The sequence below is a fragment of the Ailuropoda melanoleuca genome, unplaced genomic scaffold (assembly GCF_002007445.2).
Source record: "Ailuropoda melanoleuca isolate Jingjing unplaced genomic scaffold, ASM200744v2 unplaced-scaffold9234, whole genome shotgun sequence".
NCBI classification, from domain to species: domain Eukaryota; kingdom Metazoa; phylum Chordata; class Mammalia; order Carnivora; family Ursidae; genus Ailuropoda; species Ailuropoda melanoleuca.
In genome coordinates, this window is record NW_023254697.1 from 24961 (window position 1) to 39395 (window position 14435).

The 14435-nt window shown below is 35.8% G+C and overlaps 1 protein-coding gene across 1 annotated transcript; it reads left to right on the forward strand.

Annotated features, from left to right (window-relative positions):
- Positions 1-643: 643 nt before the first annotated feature.
- LOC117800944 (neuromedin-K receptor-like) lies at positions 644-10789 on the forward strand. The gene is made up of 3 exons (XM_034653509.1): positions 644-739; positions 8886-9082; positions 10477-10789. Exons 1-3 carry the CDS (start codon positions 644-646, stop codon positions 10787-10789), a joined length of 606 nt encoding a protein of 201 aa, XP_034509400.1.
- Positions 10790-14435: the final 3646 nt, after the last annotated feature.

Sequence of the window (14435 nt, forward strand, 5' to 3'; positions counted from 1 at the left end):
TAAGACTTCTCTGTTTGGTGTGCAGATGGCTGCAAACCTTTGTATTCCCACAGCTTTCCCTCTGTGTGTCAGTGTTCCAATCACTTCTTTCAACAACACAGGTCATACTGATTGAGGCCTCCTCCTAATGAACTCATTTTAACTAATTACCTCTTTCAACACCCTAACTCCAAATTCAGTGTCATGCTGAGGTAATGGGGATTAGAATATCAACATGAATTTTGAAGACTGACATCAGCAAGATGACAAAATAAGACATCCCTTGTTATCTCCTTAATAACAATGTGGCATCTATCCACAGGCAAATGTGCCTTGTGGGTGCTGAAGGGTCAGATAGGTCTGGTGCAGTCCCAGAAAGAGGAGCATCATTTTGAGAAGGCAGGCCTGCATCCAGGAGGCTAAAACAAGGTCCCAGCTAGAGACCCAGAAACCGCTCTATACTGCAGAGGATTTGGCTCTCGCCTCATTTGGCTTTGGTTCTTTCATCAGCACCAAACTCCAAGTGATCCAAGAGGAGTCTCGCTTACTGTGAGTTGGGTAATTAATATAGAGACTTCCATACAGCTGTGGCCCGTGAATCAGCTCTGGCTCCTCTCAGCTACAGTCCAGGGGCCCTGGGAAACACTGATTTAGGGAATGACCCATGGACCTGGGAGCCATGTGGACATCCAGGAGTCTAGCAGAGAAGTTCCAGCACAGCATGAGAGAAGAACAATGTGACACAGATGCCCTGGAGAGGGTGAGAGGAATAGTTTGACTGCACACACATCACCTCTCCCTGAAAGTGACACAGCTCAGAGCCAAGAGGTTCTTTCTCAGAGGTGATTTCTCCCAAGGGGGGAAATGAAAGTATGTGAATGAGTGAGTACCCACTGCCCCAGTTCTGCAGGCTGCTGCCAAAAAGGCCCATTTCTTTCCTTCCATCCAGAGAACGGAGTCATGAGCTGCAGAACTAGGAGGCAGGGGAGTGACTAAGAAAACAGCAAGCAAGGTAAATGGAACCTAGCCAGGGGACTTGGATTCTTGGTCACTGACTCTGCAGGAGGCCAGTCCACAAGCTGCCGGGGATGCCTCTCCTCTCCTCTCCTCTCCCACTGGCCCAGTTATAAGATGAAGACAGTCTGAGGATCTGATGTAATGTGTGAGGACTCCAGTTAACTATACTGGGTTATATACTGAAAAGTTGCTATAAATCTTAAATGCACTTACCACACACACACAAACCAAAAACGGTAATTATGTGTGAGGAGATAGACCTTATTGCAGTAACCACCTCACAACATACATGTATCAAATCATCATGTTGAACACTTTAACCATACACAGTAGATATCAGTTATATCTCAATAAAGCTAGGAAGGAAAGAGAAGAAAGAAAAAAGAAAGAAAGAAAGAAAGAAAGAAAGAAAGAAAGAAAGAAAGAGAAAGAAAAAGAAAGAAAGAAGAAAAAGAAAGAAAGAAAAAAGAAAAAGAAAAAAAGAAGAAAGAAAAGAAAAGAAAGAAAGAAAAAAGAAGAAAGAAAGAAAGAAAAAAGAAAGAAAGAAAGAAAGAAAGAAAGAAAGAAAGAAAGAAAGAGAAAGAAAAAGAAAGAAAGAAGAAAAAGAAAGAAAGAAAAAAGAAAAAGAAAAAAAGAAGAAAGAAAAGAAAAGAAAGAAAGAAAAAAGAAGAAAGAAAGAAAGAAAAAAGAAAGAAAGAAAGAAAGAAAGAAAGAAAGAAAGAAAGAAAGAGAAAGAAAAAGAAAGAAAGAAGAAAAAGAAAGAAAGAAAAAAGAAAAAGAAAAAAAGAAGAAAGAAAAGAAAAGAAAGAAAGAAAAAAGAAGAAAGAAAGAAAGAAAAAAGAAAGAAAGAAAGAAAGAAAGAAAGAAAGAAAGAAAGAAAGAGAAAGAAAAAGAAAGAAAGAAGAAAAAGAAAGAAAGAAAAAAGAAAAAGAAAAAAAGAAGAAAGAAAAGAAAAGAAAGAAAGAAAAAAGAAGAAAGAAAGAAAGAAAAAAGAAAGAAAGAAAGAAAGAAAGAAAGAAAGAAAGAAAGAAAGAAAAGAAAGAAAGAAGCCTTGTAAACTTAAAAAAAATGGGGGAACACAATTTGGTCCATAAGAAGCCTCCATTCATTTTTATATCCAACCATGATCCCATAACATCAGTCTTTATTTATCTTGCTCAATGTACTTCCTTTACTAATTTCATCTCATCTTCCTTTTTATGGCTGCTTCACTTTCTCTGGCTTTAGACCATTGTAAGCCTAAAATCTTATGATGCTCTCAAAGTCTAAGTTTTCAATGGAAAAAATGAAAATACACTAAAAACGAAATATTACCAGTAACATGTAAAGGACAGTCCAAATACAACACTGCATGCACGCACACACACACACACACACATGCTCTCCACGCTTGCACTTACACACACACATAGGTTTCTTCCTTTGTTTGGGCTTGACGTCACTTCTTACAGGCATCACCCTGATGTTAACTGCATGCACATGTTACTTGGAGTTGGTACCAGTATCACGGTTCTTGGACCACGCTAACACAGTGCACCCGTATTCTCATCTAATTCTAAAATTACTAGCAAAATTCAACTTGGCTTCTGGACCACGGTGCCCTTTTTTTTCACCACTATTGTTACTGAGTTCTTATTTCCTCACTCGAAACAGAAATGTTTAAGCGCACTGAATGTAACGGAAGCAGCAAAACCTCAACCTAAATAGCCCATGAAATGGTACTTCACATTTTGATACTTTTATTGAAATTTTCCCGTATCCTACTCTGGAGAATATTATTTTAATTTGCCAATGTGTGGTTAAAATAAGCAGGCCTGCAATTTTGACTTAAGGAAATATAATGGTCCATTTAAGACCATTTCTGCAGACAAAAGGCATGATGAAGTGGTAGGGTATGACTCATGGGATGGTCCTCCAGAACATTCTGAAGGGGTTCTGATCAAAGCAAGAAGCTTCCTGCCACATGGTGTTGAAAATTTCCAGTTCGGACATTTAGGAACATAAATCCTACACTGAAGAATATAATCCTACACATTTTTTTATGGTTGGCACTCTTTTATTTCATTTCCTAGACTTACATTTTTTTTCACTTTTATGACCTAAACCTCAAAATCATCCCTCCTACACTAATTTAATATGAAAGATAAGAATGGCTGCAGGCATTTCAGTCTAACCTGTACAGGGTACAAAAATCAAAGATTTTTTTCCCCCTTTGATACACAAAGAAAAGGTCCCCAAAGCTTATTTTCACTTACAAAAACATGCATTTCCATCCTGCCTATGTGAGTAAAGTGGATTCTTAACTACTAAGAGCAGGCAGTAGAAGTGTAGGAGCTATACCCCTTGTCCCACCTCCCTTCTTCCTCCTGCTAGTAAGTGTCTGTGCCAAGGACCGTGGACAGCCATGACCGTCCATGTTGCCATGGAAAGTGGAAAATAAATCCCACTGCCTCAGAAGTGGGACGTGTGTCAGGTTCCTGAAATACCCAACATCAGTCAGTCTTCATGTCAGGTTGTAACACAATTTGCTAAGACATGGATGAAAGATTTGAATCGTCTCTATCCCAGTCTCTTATCTCACCTAAAAATTTCAGGATTTTCAGGAAGTCTACCAAACTGCATACCTTTCCTGCTTAGTATTTATGTGCTAGTGCCGTCATCCATCCATGAGACACAGGGGAACTGCTCACAGCCTTTGCACATCTATCATTGCTCAAGGTTTGTGCTTCAAAGTGCTCTCTCCCTGAGCACTTTAAAGAGTAGGATTACAAATTCATGATTTTGGCGCTTCACAAAGCAATGCAATTTCTCCCACTTCTGATCCTGGGGTCCTGAAAGTTTGACATCTGAAATAATTCCACAAGATTTTGTGAGCAGACACTGAAGCTAACAGTTAAAATGTATTTTATAGAAATAAGTAAGTGAAGTATGTTATAACCATGTTTCACTGTAAAAGACATTTTCTTTCAGAGTCTTTCAGATTTTTCCTTATTTTCAAATAAATATCTAAATGTTTTATAACAAGGTTCATAAGGCCCTATATCCGTGAATTAGAAGTTATTTGAAACTTCGGTTCCAGAGGCATTTTTATTTAATTTAATTCTCCACATGCACTTTAATTTTTACACATTATTGATGGTTGGAAGTCACTTAAAAGATTCTGATAGCTTTTGTAGGTCTTTACTATTATTAGAAAATAGCTTCATGCACAGGGATTTTGTGGTCAGCCTGCACAAAAGCATTCAAAGAAGCTTTTATGCATATTTGCCGATACTGTATTTAACAGAGTTGCCTATACCATGTTCACACTGTCGTAGGTTTTTTTTTACCCTTAGCATTTATTCAGAATAAAATTTAATGCTTTCATGCACCCAAAATAATGTATCAGTTATATTGTTTGTACACTCATACTCTTTTGAATTTGTTTGCCTAGAAAAATGAGATAGCAATGAAACATCAGGCACATTCAATACATACATACCCATTTTAAATTTGGAGGACAAATGATACCAGTAATTAATGACCAAGTAAAATTAGGTACATCTCTTAACCACCTATATGACTCTCAGGTGTTTTGTTTTGTTGTATTCAGCTTTCATGGATTTATTTTAAAAAAATTCTTGAGCACTGATTGTGTATGAAGTGTGATGTATGTGCCTGAATCCATCAGCAAAAAACAAAGCAAGCAGAAAATTCTTGCTCTTTTATATTCTAACATGAGGAGACAGAAAGCGAAGAATAAACATAACAAACTGAAATTAAAGAGCAAGCTAAGAAGTTTGGTGCTGGAAGGGCAGACTGCACTTTTAAACAGGTTGGTCAGAATGGGAGTCACAGAGAAAGTGACAGCTGTGCAAAGGCGTGAAGAACATGACGGGGTTACCCAGTGGGAGTAATTGGGAGAAGAGTGTTCTGGAGGGAAAATAATTTGGGGCAGGAGCTTGCTTGTCATATTCAAGGAATAGTATAATGTTCATATATTCAAATAAAAAGGCAATAGAACTTGTTTCATTCAGTCTTATATCCCTGGGCTACAGTTACCATGTACTGAACAGTTCTTGCTTATAATAAACTAGAAAGTTCTAATAAATATTATTTCAATGTTATATGCACATGTTTATATTCACCACATTTCTGTGCATTTTTTATTTACATTTTTCATTATATTGTAAGATTCTGCAGGATAAGAAATGGGTCCTTTACTTACTATTTTTCTCTATTCTGTTTTCTAGACCCAATAGACATTCAGTAAATGTTGTTAACTGTAAGCAGGAAGAAAAAAGACTTAAAAATCTTAGTTTTAAAACTCCAGCCTTGTCTCATGAATCACAGTGGTCAAATCTTTTGGTCTTTGCCTCAGTTTCCTAAAGCACAATTGACAAGCAACTGATAAGGTGTTAAATACATGAAACATTATATAAATGTGAATTATAATAAAATACAGTTCTCACTTATATTCCACAAATATATGAATAGGAAATCAGAGAGATAAATGCAGAAATCTGAACACAGCTTTTCAGGGGGAAAAAAAAGCAGTTTAAAGAGCATTGAGAAAAAAAAGTCTTTGGATGGTGCAGCCAGTGATGACATTCTCTGAGCTATTGCCCTTGATCTTCGGCTCTGATGACCAATTTCCATCAGCTCAATACTAGTTACCTGGATGGTACAGTGATTAGGCCCTTGGGAAAACTTTGCTTTCGACACTGATCCACTTCATGCTTTGCCTTGTTCTAGAATTATCTCTCTCCTGACTCTTAACCTTGCCAACTTTTCTTATGAATCCCTAACTTGCAGTGAAATGATGAGTCCAGTCCATAAATGTAATTTCATAGTTCTAAGATGCCTCATAGATCATTTATGTCAAGACTGTCTCTGATTTGTGTGCTGATCTGACTAGGGGTAAGCCCCCAAATTATTTTATTTAATATATATCATTCTAAACATTTTACTATTTCCAAATTGCCAAAAGAAGTATGGACAAATTTAGTAGATAGATTGCTAGTGAGAAATATTAAATGTGGTAATCATAGAATATTATGATTTCCTTTTCCACACAAAGCTAACATGTTCTGAGTCTACCTTTCTTACAATCATGGACAATGGATAGATTTTATTTCATTTAGGGACACATAAAACAGCTTCCCATTCAACCTACTATTGCAAAGTGTATGTTGTCATTCATTATTCATTCATTCCATATCTGATTATTTATCTTCAGCTATATACTTCAGATTGTGCTAGATGCTGGGAATATTGAGATAATTAAGACATTCTCTCTGCCATTTAGGAACTTAAGGCCTAGTGGCGGAGAAATAAAGGTTGATATGCTACTTCGGCCAGGGCTTTCTAGAATATTTTGTTTCAAAGGTATGAAAACCAATGGAAATGATCCATGTTTACCAAATTCATAAGACCTAATGTATAAGCCAGTTGATTACCTACTTGCAAATTTAAAGTTAATGATATTTCCTCAGACTGTGAATACTCATAATCACTATCCAGAGAAACCTTTCCCAATACCAGTTTCTCTAGATATAATATCTCTGTTATCTTAATGTTCAGGCTAGCAGAGCCAAATCTTGCTCCACTCTCCCCTAAGCTCATTGGATTTTTGTAAACACTTATTTTCTTCAGGCCAATTAATAAATATTTGTTTCTGTTTGAGTTAGTGCCATCCATTCTCTTGGGTTAGGTAAAGAAGGAATGGTCACATCAGCATGTATTCTTGAGACTTATCTTAGGCAGCTGTCCCTAGATTACCTCCCACTTTTTTAATACTTATCCTTAGGCATGCTATGTATTTAACTATATTGGGAGAAAAATATGATTTGTAGTAAGCTACTGTAACTAATATATTTAATGACTTTTAAATTTTCCAAAACTGACCTCTTTCCTTCTTTGTTTGTAGGTTGTAAAAATGATGATAATTGTCGTGGTAACATTTGCCATCTGCTGGCTGCCTTATCATATTTACTTCATCCTCACTGCAGTCTATCAACAACTAAATAGGTGGAAATACATCCAGCAGGTCTACCTGGCCAGCTTTTGGCTGGCAATGAGCTCGACCATGTATAACCCCATCATCTACTGCTGTCTGAATAAAAGGTAGAAAGTTACTAAACCATAGAAGTTCTTGTCACTCTTGGCTTAGCTGAAAGCATATAATTTTGTTCCAGCTTCTTGTTGCAAATTACAAATGCAAAAGGAAGGAAAAATTTAAAAATTCACTGAGAAGAGTACAGAACTTGATTTTTTTCTAGAATTCCTCCTACGTTATGAAATACCCNATTATGAAATATCCCACCTTAACAATTACATCCTCAAAACAGTAATACGTTATGAAATATCCCACCTTAACAATTACATCCTCTCCCAGTCTAACTGGGAGACTTTTATATGGCCTAAATTCTCCCTCCAGACCCTTCAGAATTTTGTCTGTTAAGAAAAAAAGTCCATCATGATTGAAGGAGGTGAGTGGGGCACGCCTGGGTAGCACAGTCCTTAAGCATCTGACTTTGGCTCAGGGCGTGATCCCGGCATTCTGGGATGGAGTCCCACATCAGGCTCATTCGCTGGGAGCCTGCTTCTTCCTCTCCCACTCCCCCTGCTTGTGTTCCCTCTCTCCCTGGCTCTCTCTGTGTCAAATAAATAAATAAAATCTTAAAAAAATAAAAATAAAAGGCAGTATTTTACTGTAGTCAAATTTAAGACTGGAAAGGAAGGTAAAATGCTGTTTCCAGATAAAAACACCTTGGTTGTATGTAAAAACACATGGAGGGGCAGGGTTAAATGTTGTAAGGTTGGTAATTCCCTGAAGAAACCAATGTTTTGAGCAGAACTAGAAGTGGAACTTCATGTAAGTAACTGTAACCCTAATCCTAATTCTCTTTCCAGTTGAGCCTCCACTACACTGTGCCATAAGTTTGTTAAATACTTAATTCTTCCTTTTTTTTTCATCAATTGCATAAGCCATATATGAATTCAAGCCACCCTACAAGCAGTACATCTGTTTTTAATCNGATTTCCTTTTCCACACAAAGCTAACATGTTCTGAGTCTACCTTTCTTACAATCATGGACAATGGATAGATTTTATTTCATTTAGGGACACATAAAACAGCTTCCCATTCAACCTACTATTGCAAAGTGTATGTTGTCATTCATTATTCATTCATTCCATATCTGATTATTTATCTTCAGCTATATACTTCAGATTGTGCTAGATGCTGGGAATATTGAGATAATTAAGACATTCTCTCTGCCATTTAGGAACTTAAGGCCTAGTGGCGGAGAAATAAAGGTTGATATGCTACTTCGGCCAGGGCTTTCTAGAATATTTTGTTTCAAAGGTATGAAAACCAATGGAAATGATCCATGTTTACCAAATTCATAAGACCTAATGTATAAGCCAGTTGATTACCTACTTGCAAATTTAAAGTTAATGATATTTCCTCAGACTGTGAATACTCATAATCACTATCCAGAGAAACCTTTCCCAATACCAGTTTCTCTAGATATAATATCTCTGTTATCTTAATGTTCAGGCTAGCAGAGCCAAATCTTGCTCCACTCTCCCCTAAGCTCATTGGATTTTTGTAAACACTTATTTTCTTCAGGCCAATTAATAAATATTTGTTTCTGTTTGAGTTAGTGCCATCCATTCTCTTGGGTTAGGTAAAGAAGGAATGGTCACATCAGCATGTATTCTTGAGACTTATCTTAGGCAGCTGTCCCTAGATTACCTCCCACTTTTTTAATACTTATCCTTAGGCATGCTATGTATTTAACTATATTGGGAGAAAAATATGATTTGTAGTAAGCTACTGTAACTAATATATTTAATGACTTTTAAATTTTCCAAAACTGACCTCTTTCCTTCTTTGTTTGTAGGTTGTAAAAATGATGATAATTGTCGTGGTGACATTTGCCATCTGCTGGCTGCCTTATCATATTTACTTCATCCTCACTGCAGTCTATCAACAACTAAATAGGTGGAAATACATCCAGCAGGTCTACCTGGCCAGCTTTTGGCTGGCAATGAGCTCGACCATGTATAACCCCATCATCTACTGCTGTCTGAATAAAAGGTAGAAAGTTACTAAACCATAGAAGTTCTTGTCACTCTTGGCTTAGCTGAAAGCATATAATTTTGTTCCAGCTTCTTGTTGCAAATTACAAATGCAAAAGGAAGGAAAAATTTAAAAATTCACTGAGAAGAGTACAGAACTTGATTTTTTTCTAGAATTCCTCCTACATTATGAAATATCCCACCTTAACAATTACATCCTCAAAACAGTAATACGTTATGAAATATCCCACCTTAACAATTACATCCTCTCCCAGTCTAACTGGGAGACTTTTATATGGCCTAAATTCTCCCTCCAGACCCTTCAGAATTTTGTCTGTTAAGAAAAAAAGTCCATCATGATTGAAGGAGGTGAGTGGGGCACGCCTGGGTAGCACAGTCCTTAAGCATCTGACTTTGGCTCAGGGCGTGATCCCGGCATTCTGGGATGGAGTCCCACATCAGGCTCATTCGCTGGGAGCCTGCTTCTTCCTCTCCCACTCCCCCTGCTTGTGTTCCCTCTCTCCCTGGCTGTCTCTCTGTGTCAAATAAATAAATAAAATCTTAAAAAAATAAAAATAAAAGGCAGTATTTTACTGTAGTCAAATTTAAGACTGGAAAGGAAGGTAAAATGCTGTTTCCAGATAAAAACACCTTGGTTGTATGTAAAAACACATGGAGGGGCAGGGTTAAATGTTGTAAGGTTGGTAATTCCCTGAAGAAACCAATGTTTTGAGCAGAACTAGAAGTGGAACTTCATGTAAGTAACTGTAACCCTAATCCTAATTCTCTTTCCAGTTGAGCCTCCACTACACTGTGCCGTAAGTTTGTTAAATACTTAATTCTTCCTTTTTTTTTCATCAATTGCATAAGCCATATATGAATTCAAGCCACCCTACAAGCAGTACATCTGTTTTTAATCAAGTTCACTTAATGGTTTACAAAGCAAAAGATTTTGCACTTTCATATATGATTAGATAAAAACCATCAAGATTAGTAATTAATTCTAACATTAAATGAGACTTTAATGTATAAATGTTTAATCATTTCCAAAAGAAGCTATTTTGAAATATGTCATTTTCAGTGCCTTAACCACCAAACCTAATTCAATTACACTTCTGCAAATGTACAAAATTATTGAAGAAATGTACACTGTTTCTTTGGCATATGGATTACGTGATCCTGTGCTTTTTCTCTTCAATGACATGCTTCTCATTCATAGGAAATTAAAATTCAAACAAGAAAATTTACAAGACTGGTACCAATACTGTGGCATACATTTTAAGAGTTTGGCAAGAAAATCAAATTCAAAACCTGATTTTGCTTACTTTCCTTCAATAGGGCTTTCTGTGGCAATTGAAAGAAATTTCCACTTGAAAACATGATTTTTTCTTTCTGTGACCTGCTTCTCTTCAGATTTCGAGCTGGCTTCAAGAGGGTGTTTCACTGGTGCCCTTTCATTGAAGTTTCTAGCTATAATGAGCTGGAGCTCAAGACCACCAGGTTTCACCCCACTTGGCAAAGCAGCCTGTACACAGTGACCAGGATGGAGTCCATGACGGTGGTGTTTGAGCCTAGTGAAGCAGACAACACCAAATCCAGTCGGAAGAAGAGAGCAACTCCAAGACATCCAAGCTTCAGTGGCTGCTCCCGCGAGAATTCCAAATCTGCCTCCGCCACTTCAAGTTTCATTAGTTTGCCCTATACTTCTGTGGATGAATACTCCTAAATTCATTTCCTGAAGTGAGACAGTTGTGTGAGGGCATCATGGTTTCAGCATAAGCCCCCATTCTCCTGTTTAGCAATCCTGTCCTACCTACTTTTGGGAAACAGAGGGGAGTTTGGTCAGCAAAGCTTCAACTGAGGAAGATAGAATAGAAATGTAACAAAGACACTATTAAGATATTTGTCCCCTCAAAAATAAAATGGGCTGTCCATTTATTCTTTGAAAACTCTAAATTATTACATGCAACATACTAAAAATAAATCTGAAAAATACCAAAGTCTTAAATTTTTCTCATTTAAAAATTGCAATAAACATTTATGATGCTAAGGTGACATATGATTTTTCCAAGAGATAAAAAAAGATTTAAAAATATGTTGTGAGTGAATAAAAACAAAATCTATGTGAATGAAACATTTTCATCTGTAGTTATAAAACAGAAAAAAAAATGACTCATTTTCCCATGAGAATGAAGGAAAATCACTTCAAGAATTAGGAATTAATGAAAATCTTTGCTCAAGTGAATTCACTTTTAGAATAAAACATTTTAAAGATTTACGTATTTTCTCCATGAAATCAGGAACTGGAAAGGAAATCTAGTAAAATTATTAGACAGCTGTACAGGTCATTCTCTTTATTATTTTCTCTGAGAATATGGCTTCAAAAGAAAAAAAAAATACTCCTTTACTTTTTGACCATTATATAAAGTACCAAGCTAAGAAATTGCCAAAGTTAAGTCCTCAAAAGGACAAAGCAAATTCCTATGATCCCCTTTACTTTATTTTTCACAAATATCTAAAAATTTTTAGAAAAAAGGCAGATTATAAAACATTAAAGATGCCTTCTAATGAAAAAGGGAAGAATCCCATTTGTCTCTGAAACTGGCTACCAATTTTTAGGCAAGAATTAAAGGTAGTAATTCTTAATTAGGATGGCAGACAGGAACTACCAGCTTCAAAGGAAGAAGTGTTTCTCCCCATGATTCAAGGAAAAAGCTTAAGATGAATATTGACTTTATCAATTGCACAGCGTCCTTCTCCTGTCCTCTCCCTCCACTGAAAAATGAGTAAGGACTAGGGGAAAGTATCAGAAAATATAGTCAAATGCAAATCCTTAGTAAAGTAAGTCTATGTACTACCTATATGTACTAACAAACATATGTAGAAAGGCAAATCAACTGTTAGAATAAAAGGCAGAACAAGAGTTTGGATACATGTGAACTAATACCAGGCAAACAAGAGTATAATACACACCTTTCCACAGAGAGCTTTCCTTTTGTCTGTTTAAATAATTCAGAGGAATGAGCTAATGGTCCTAAAGAAGCATCTGTTTACTATTAAAAAAAATTTACTATCATATTTCTGAGAGCCATAACAAAAAAAAGTACAATTTAAGTGTAGGGGTCAGTACTTAGAAATCATCTTTCTTTGAATTAAAGATACTGTCAATTTTGCTCAAAGAAGCAGAAACCTTCTGAGAATGTGTATATACAATATAAACTTTCCAGAAAGTTTAAATATTCAGTTAGATTTTTTTTTAAAGCTATCCAGATGAACTAATTACCTGTGATGCTTTACCGGATTGTTATGCCTCCATCAATATAGAACAAACTGTTGTTTTGAAGAACAAGATAAAAGCAATTATTCAAGAGCAAATCATGGTCTATTGCTGCCACTACCTTTAATTTTCCAATCCTCTTTCCCATTTTGGGCCCAAAGCCAGAAATACCTAATTATTACAAAGTGTTAAAAGTCTATACAGCTCCCCCATGTGTTTAAGCTGATTTCTTCTGATTGTACCAATAAACAGACACACATATATATACTCACAAGTGTGCAAGTACAGTCATTCTAATGTATGTAACAGCTTCAAAGAATTAAATTCAAAACAATGCTAAAATAGTAAGTGGTTATTACAGAGTTGCCAGAAAAAGGTCAACAAAATCTATGAAGCTTGTGTGCATGCTTTGGATAAGCGAATTTATCATTATTTACTATTTAGTTGTTGAATATAATTTTTTAAATGTTCATTCCAAAGCATGTAAATGCTTATCATACAATGTGAAAGTGTTGAGAAAAAGTCTAATATTTTAGCAAACATTATCTTCTTAAATTAACAAATAATTATGAGACTAGCATACATGGGGCCGTATTCAGCTGCAGGAAGTGAATGTGAAGTTTGGCCATCAGGTTCACCTAAGTCAGCCACCACCAAAGGCAGTTTGAAAAACCTAACTCCTGGCATTCACATGTTAGGAAAATTTCGTGTAATTTGTTAAGACATCTAAGGAAAAATATGGCTTCAATCTATTGCTTTGTTTGGTTTCTTTTGTTTTTTTGGGTTTTTCAGTAGATTTGTTGTTGCTGTGCTTAACCAAGTATTACCCTTCAAGTGTGACAGAAATACCTTAGGTCCGGATAGCACCGGGAAAACTGACATCATTAACACAATATTTACGACTTTTAAATGAAACGAAGCAGAATTTTTAAGGTCAAAAGTTTAAAAAAAAATAATAAAACAAGAACAATGTGAAAGAAAGAAGATTTTAGCCCTTTTGTCTGAATTTTGACACTGAGAATTATAGAATAATACACATGGAAATCACTTTCAATAGAGGTCACTTTAAATAAAGCTATGCTGATATGTTCACATTTGTCAAGGTTTGGAATAATTTACCTCCAAAATTCACCCTACTGTCTGATACTAAAGTTCAGTGCAAATCTTTTTCACTATTTGAAGGTAAAAACTGACTAGAAATACTAGGCAGATGGTTAAAACATCCTAGGATATTTTGGATTTAGGTCAGCAACAGAAAATACAAAATATTTTGAGAAAAATCTGAAAGACTCAAAAAGACTTGTAACATTTTAAATATTTTTTAAAAGACCAAAGTAAATAAATAACGAATGTTGTATTTTCATTATTTTGCATCTGGAAAAGTGTTTTTGAAATTAGCTGCATAGGAAAAAATTAAAGCAAACGTGATTGTTGTAGAATCTTATCTAACATCTTTTATTTTTTTAGCAAGCTCAGTATGCTGCTTCATTATTCCATCTCCCAACTTCATGATGGTGACATTTCTGACCCAGCAGCCAGGATCTGTATTCTTCTCCAGATCCTGCCAATCTCTTACCAACAGAGATCGACCAACTTCAAAGTGACCTCCACGCTTACAAAGCACAGAGAAGAATCCCAAGAAGCTTAGCATCAAACCTCAGAAGCACAAAATAAATGTGAAAAATCAATGCCAGCCAGCTCAGATTTGAACTTGAATTTTGTTAATGCAGAATTTCATCAGAAAACTTCTGATTAGTGTCTGGTAAATTATTCCATCAAATGCAAAGTCAGGAAAGTTACAATTTCTCACACTTTTAACAGTAACAAAATGAGATCCCACTTGTTGCTGAGAGCATTCCAAAAGTTAAAGAAATGAAGCATGACACTGGCCATGTAGAATAACATAATAATTTCCCTTAGGGCTAAGCAGGAATGAAGAATAAACTACAACAGCTTTGTACAAGGTCAGTGATCATGTGTTATAAAGTAGCTTGGCAAAAATTCTGTGTATATAAGAAGTAAATGAATATAAAGTTTGCAGCAAGTGAATAAAGTATTTTTAAGTTGTTCTAATTATACTGAATAGTTTAATACA

Bases quoted from the DNA above. Each gene is read 5' to 3' on its own strand.
- LOC117800944 (XM_034653509.1), top strand. From the start codon at position 644: ATGGACCTGGGAGCCATGTGGACATCCAGGAGTCTAGCAGAGAAGTTC. The intron at 740-8,885 runs GTGAGAGGAATA...CTTTGTTTGTAG, and splicing joins ACACAGATGCCCTGGAGAGG to GTTGTAAAAATGATGATAAT. The intron at 9,083-10,476 runs GTAGAAAGTTAC...GCTTCTCTTCAG, and splicing joins TACTGCTGTCTGAATAAAAG to ATTTCGAGCTGGCTTCAAGA.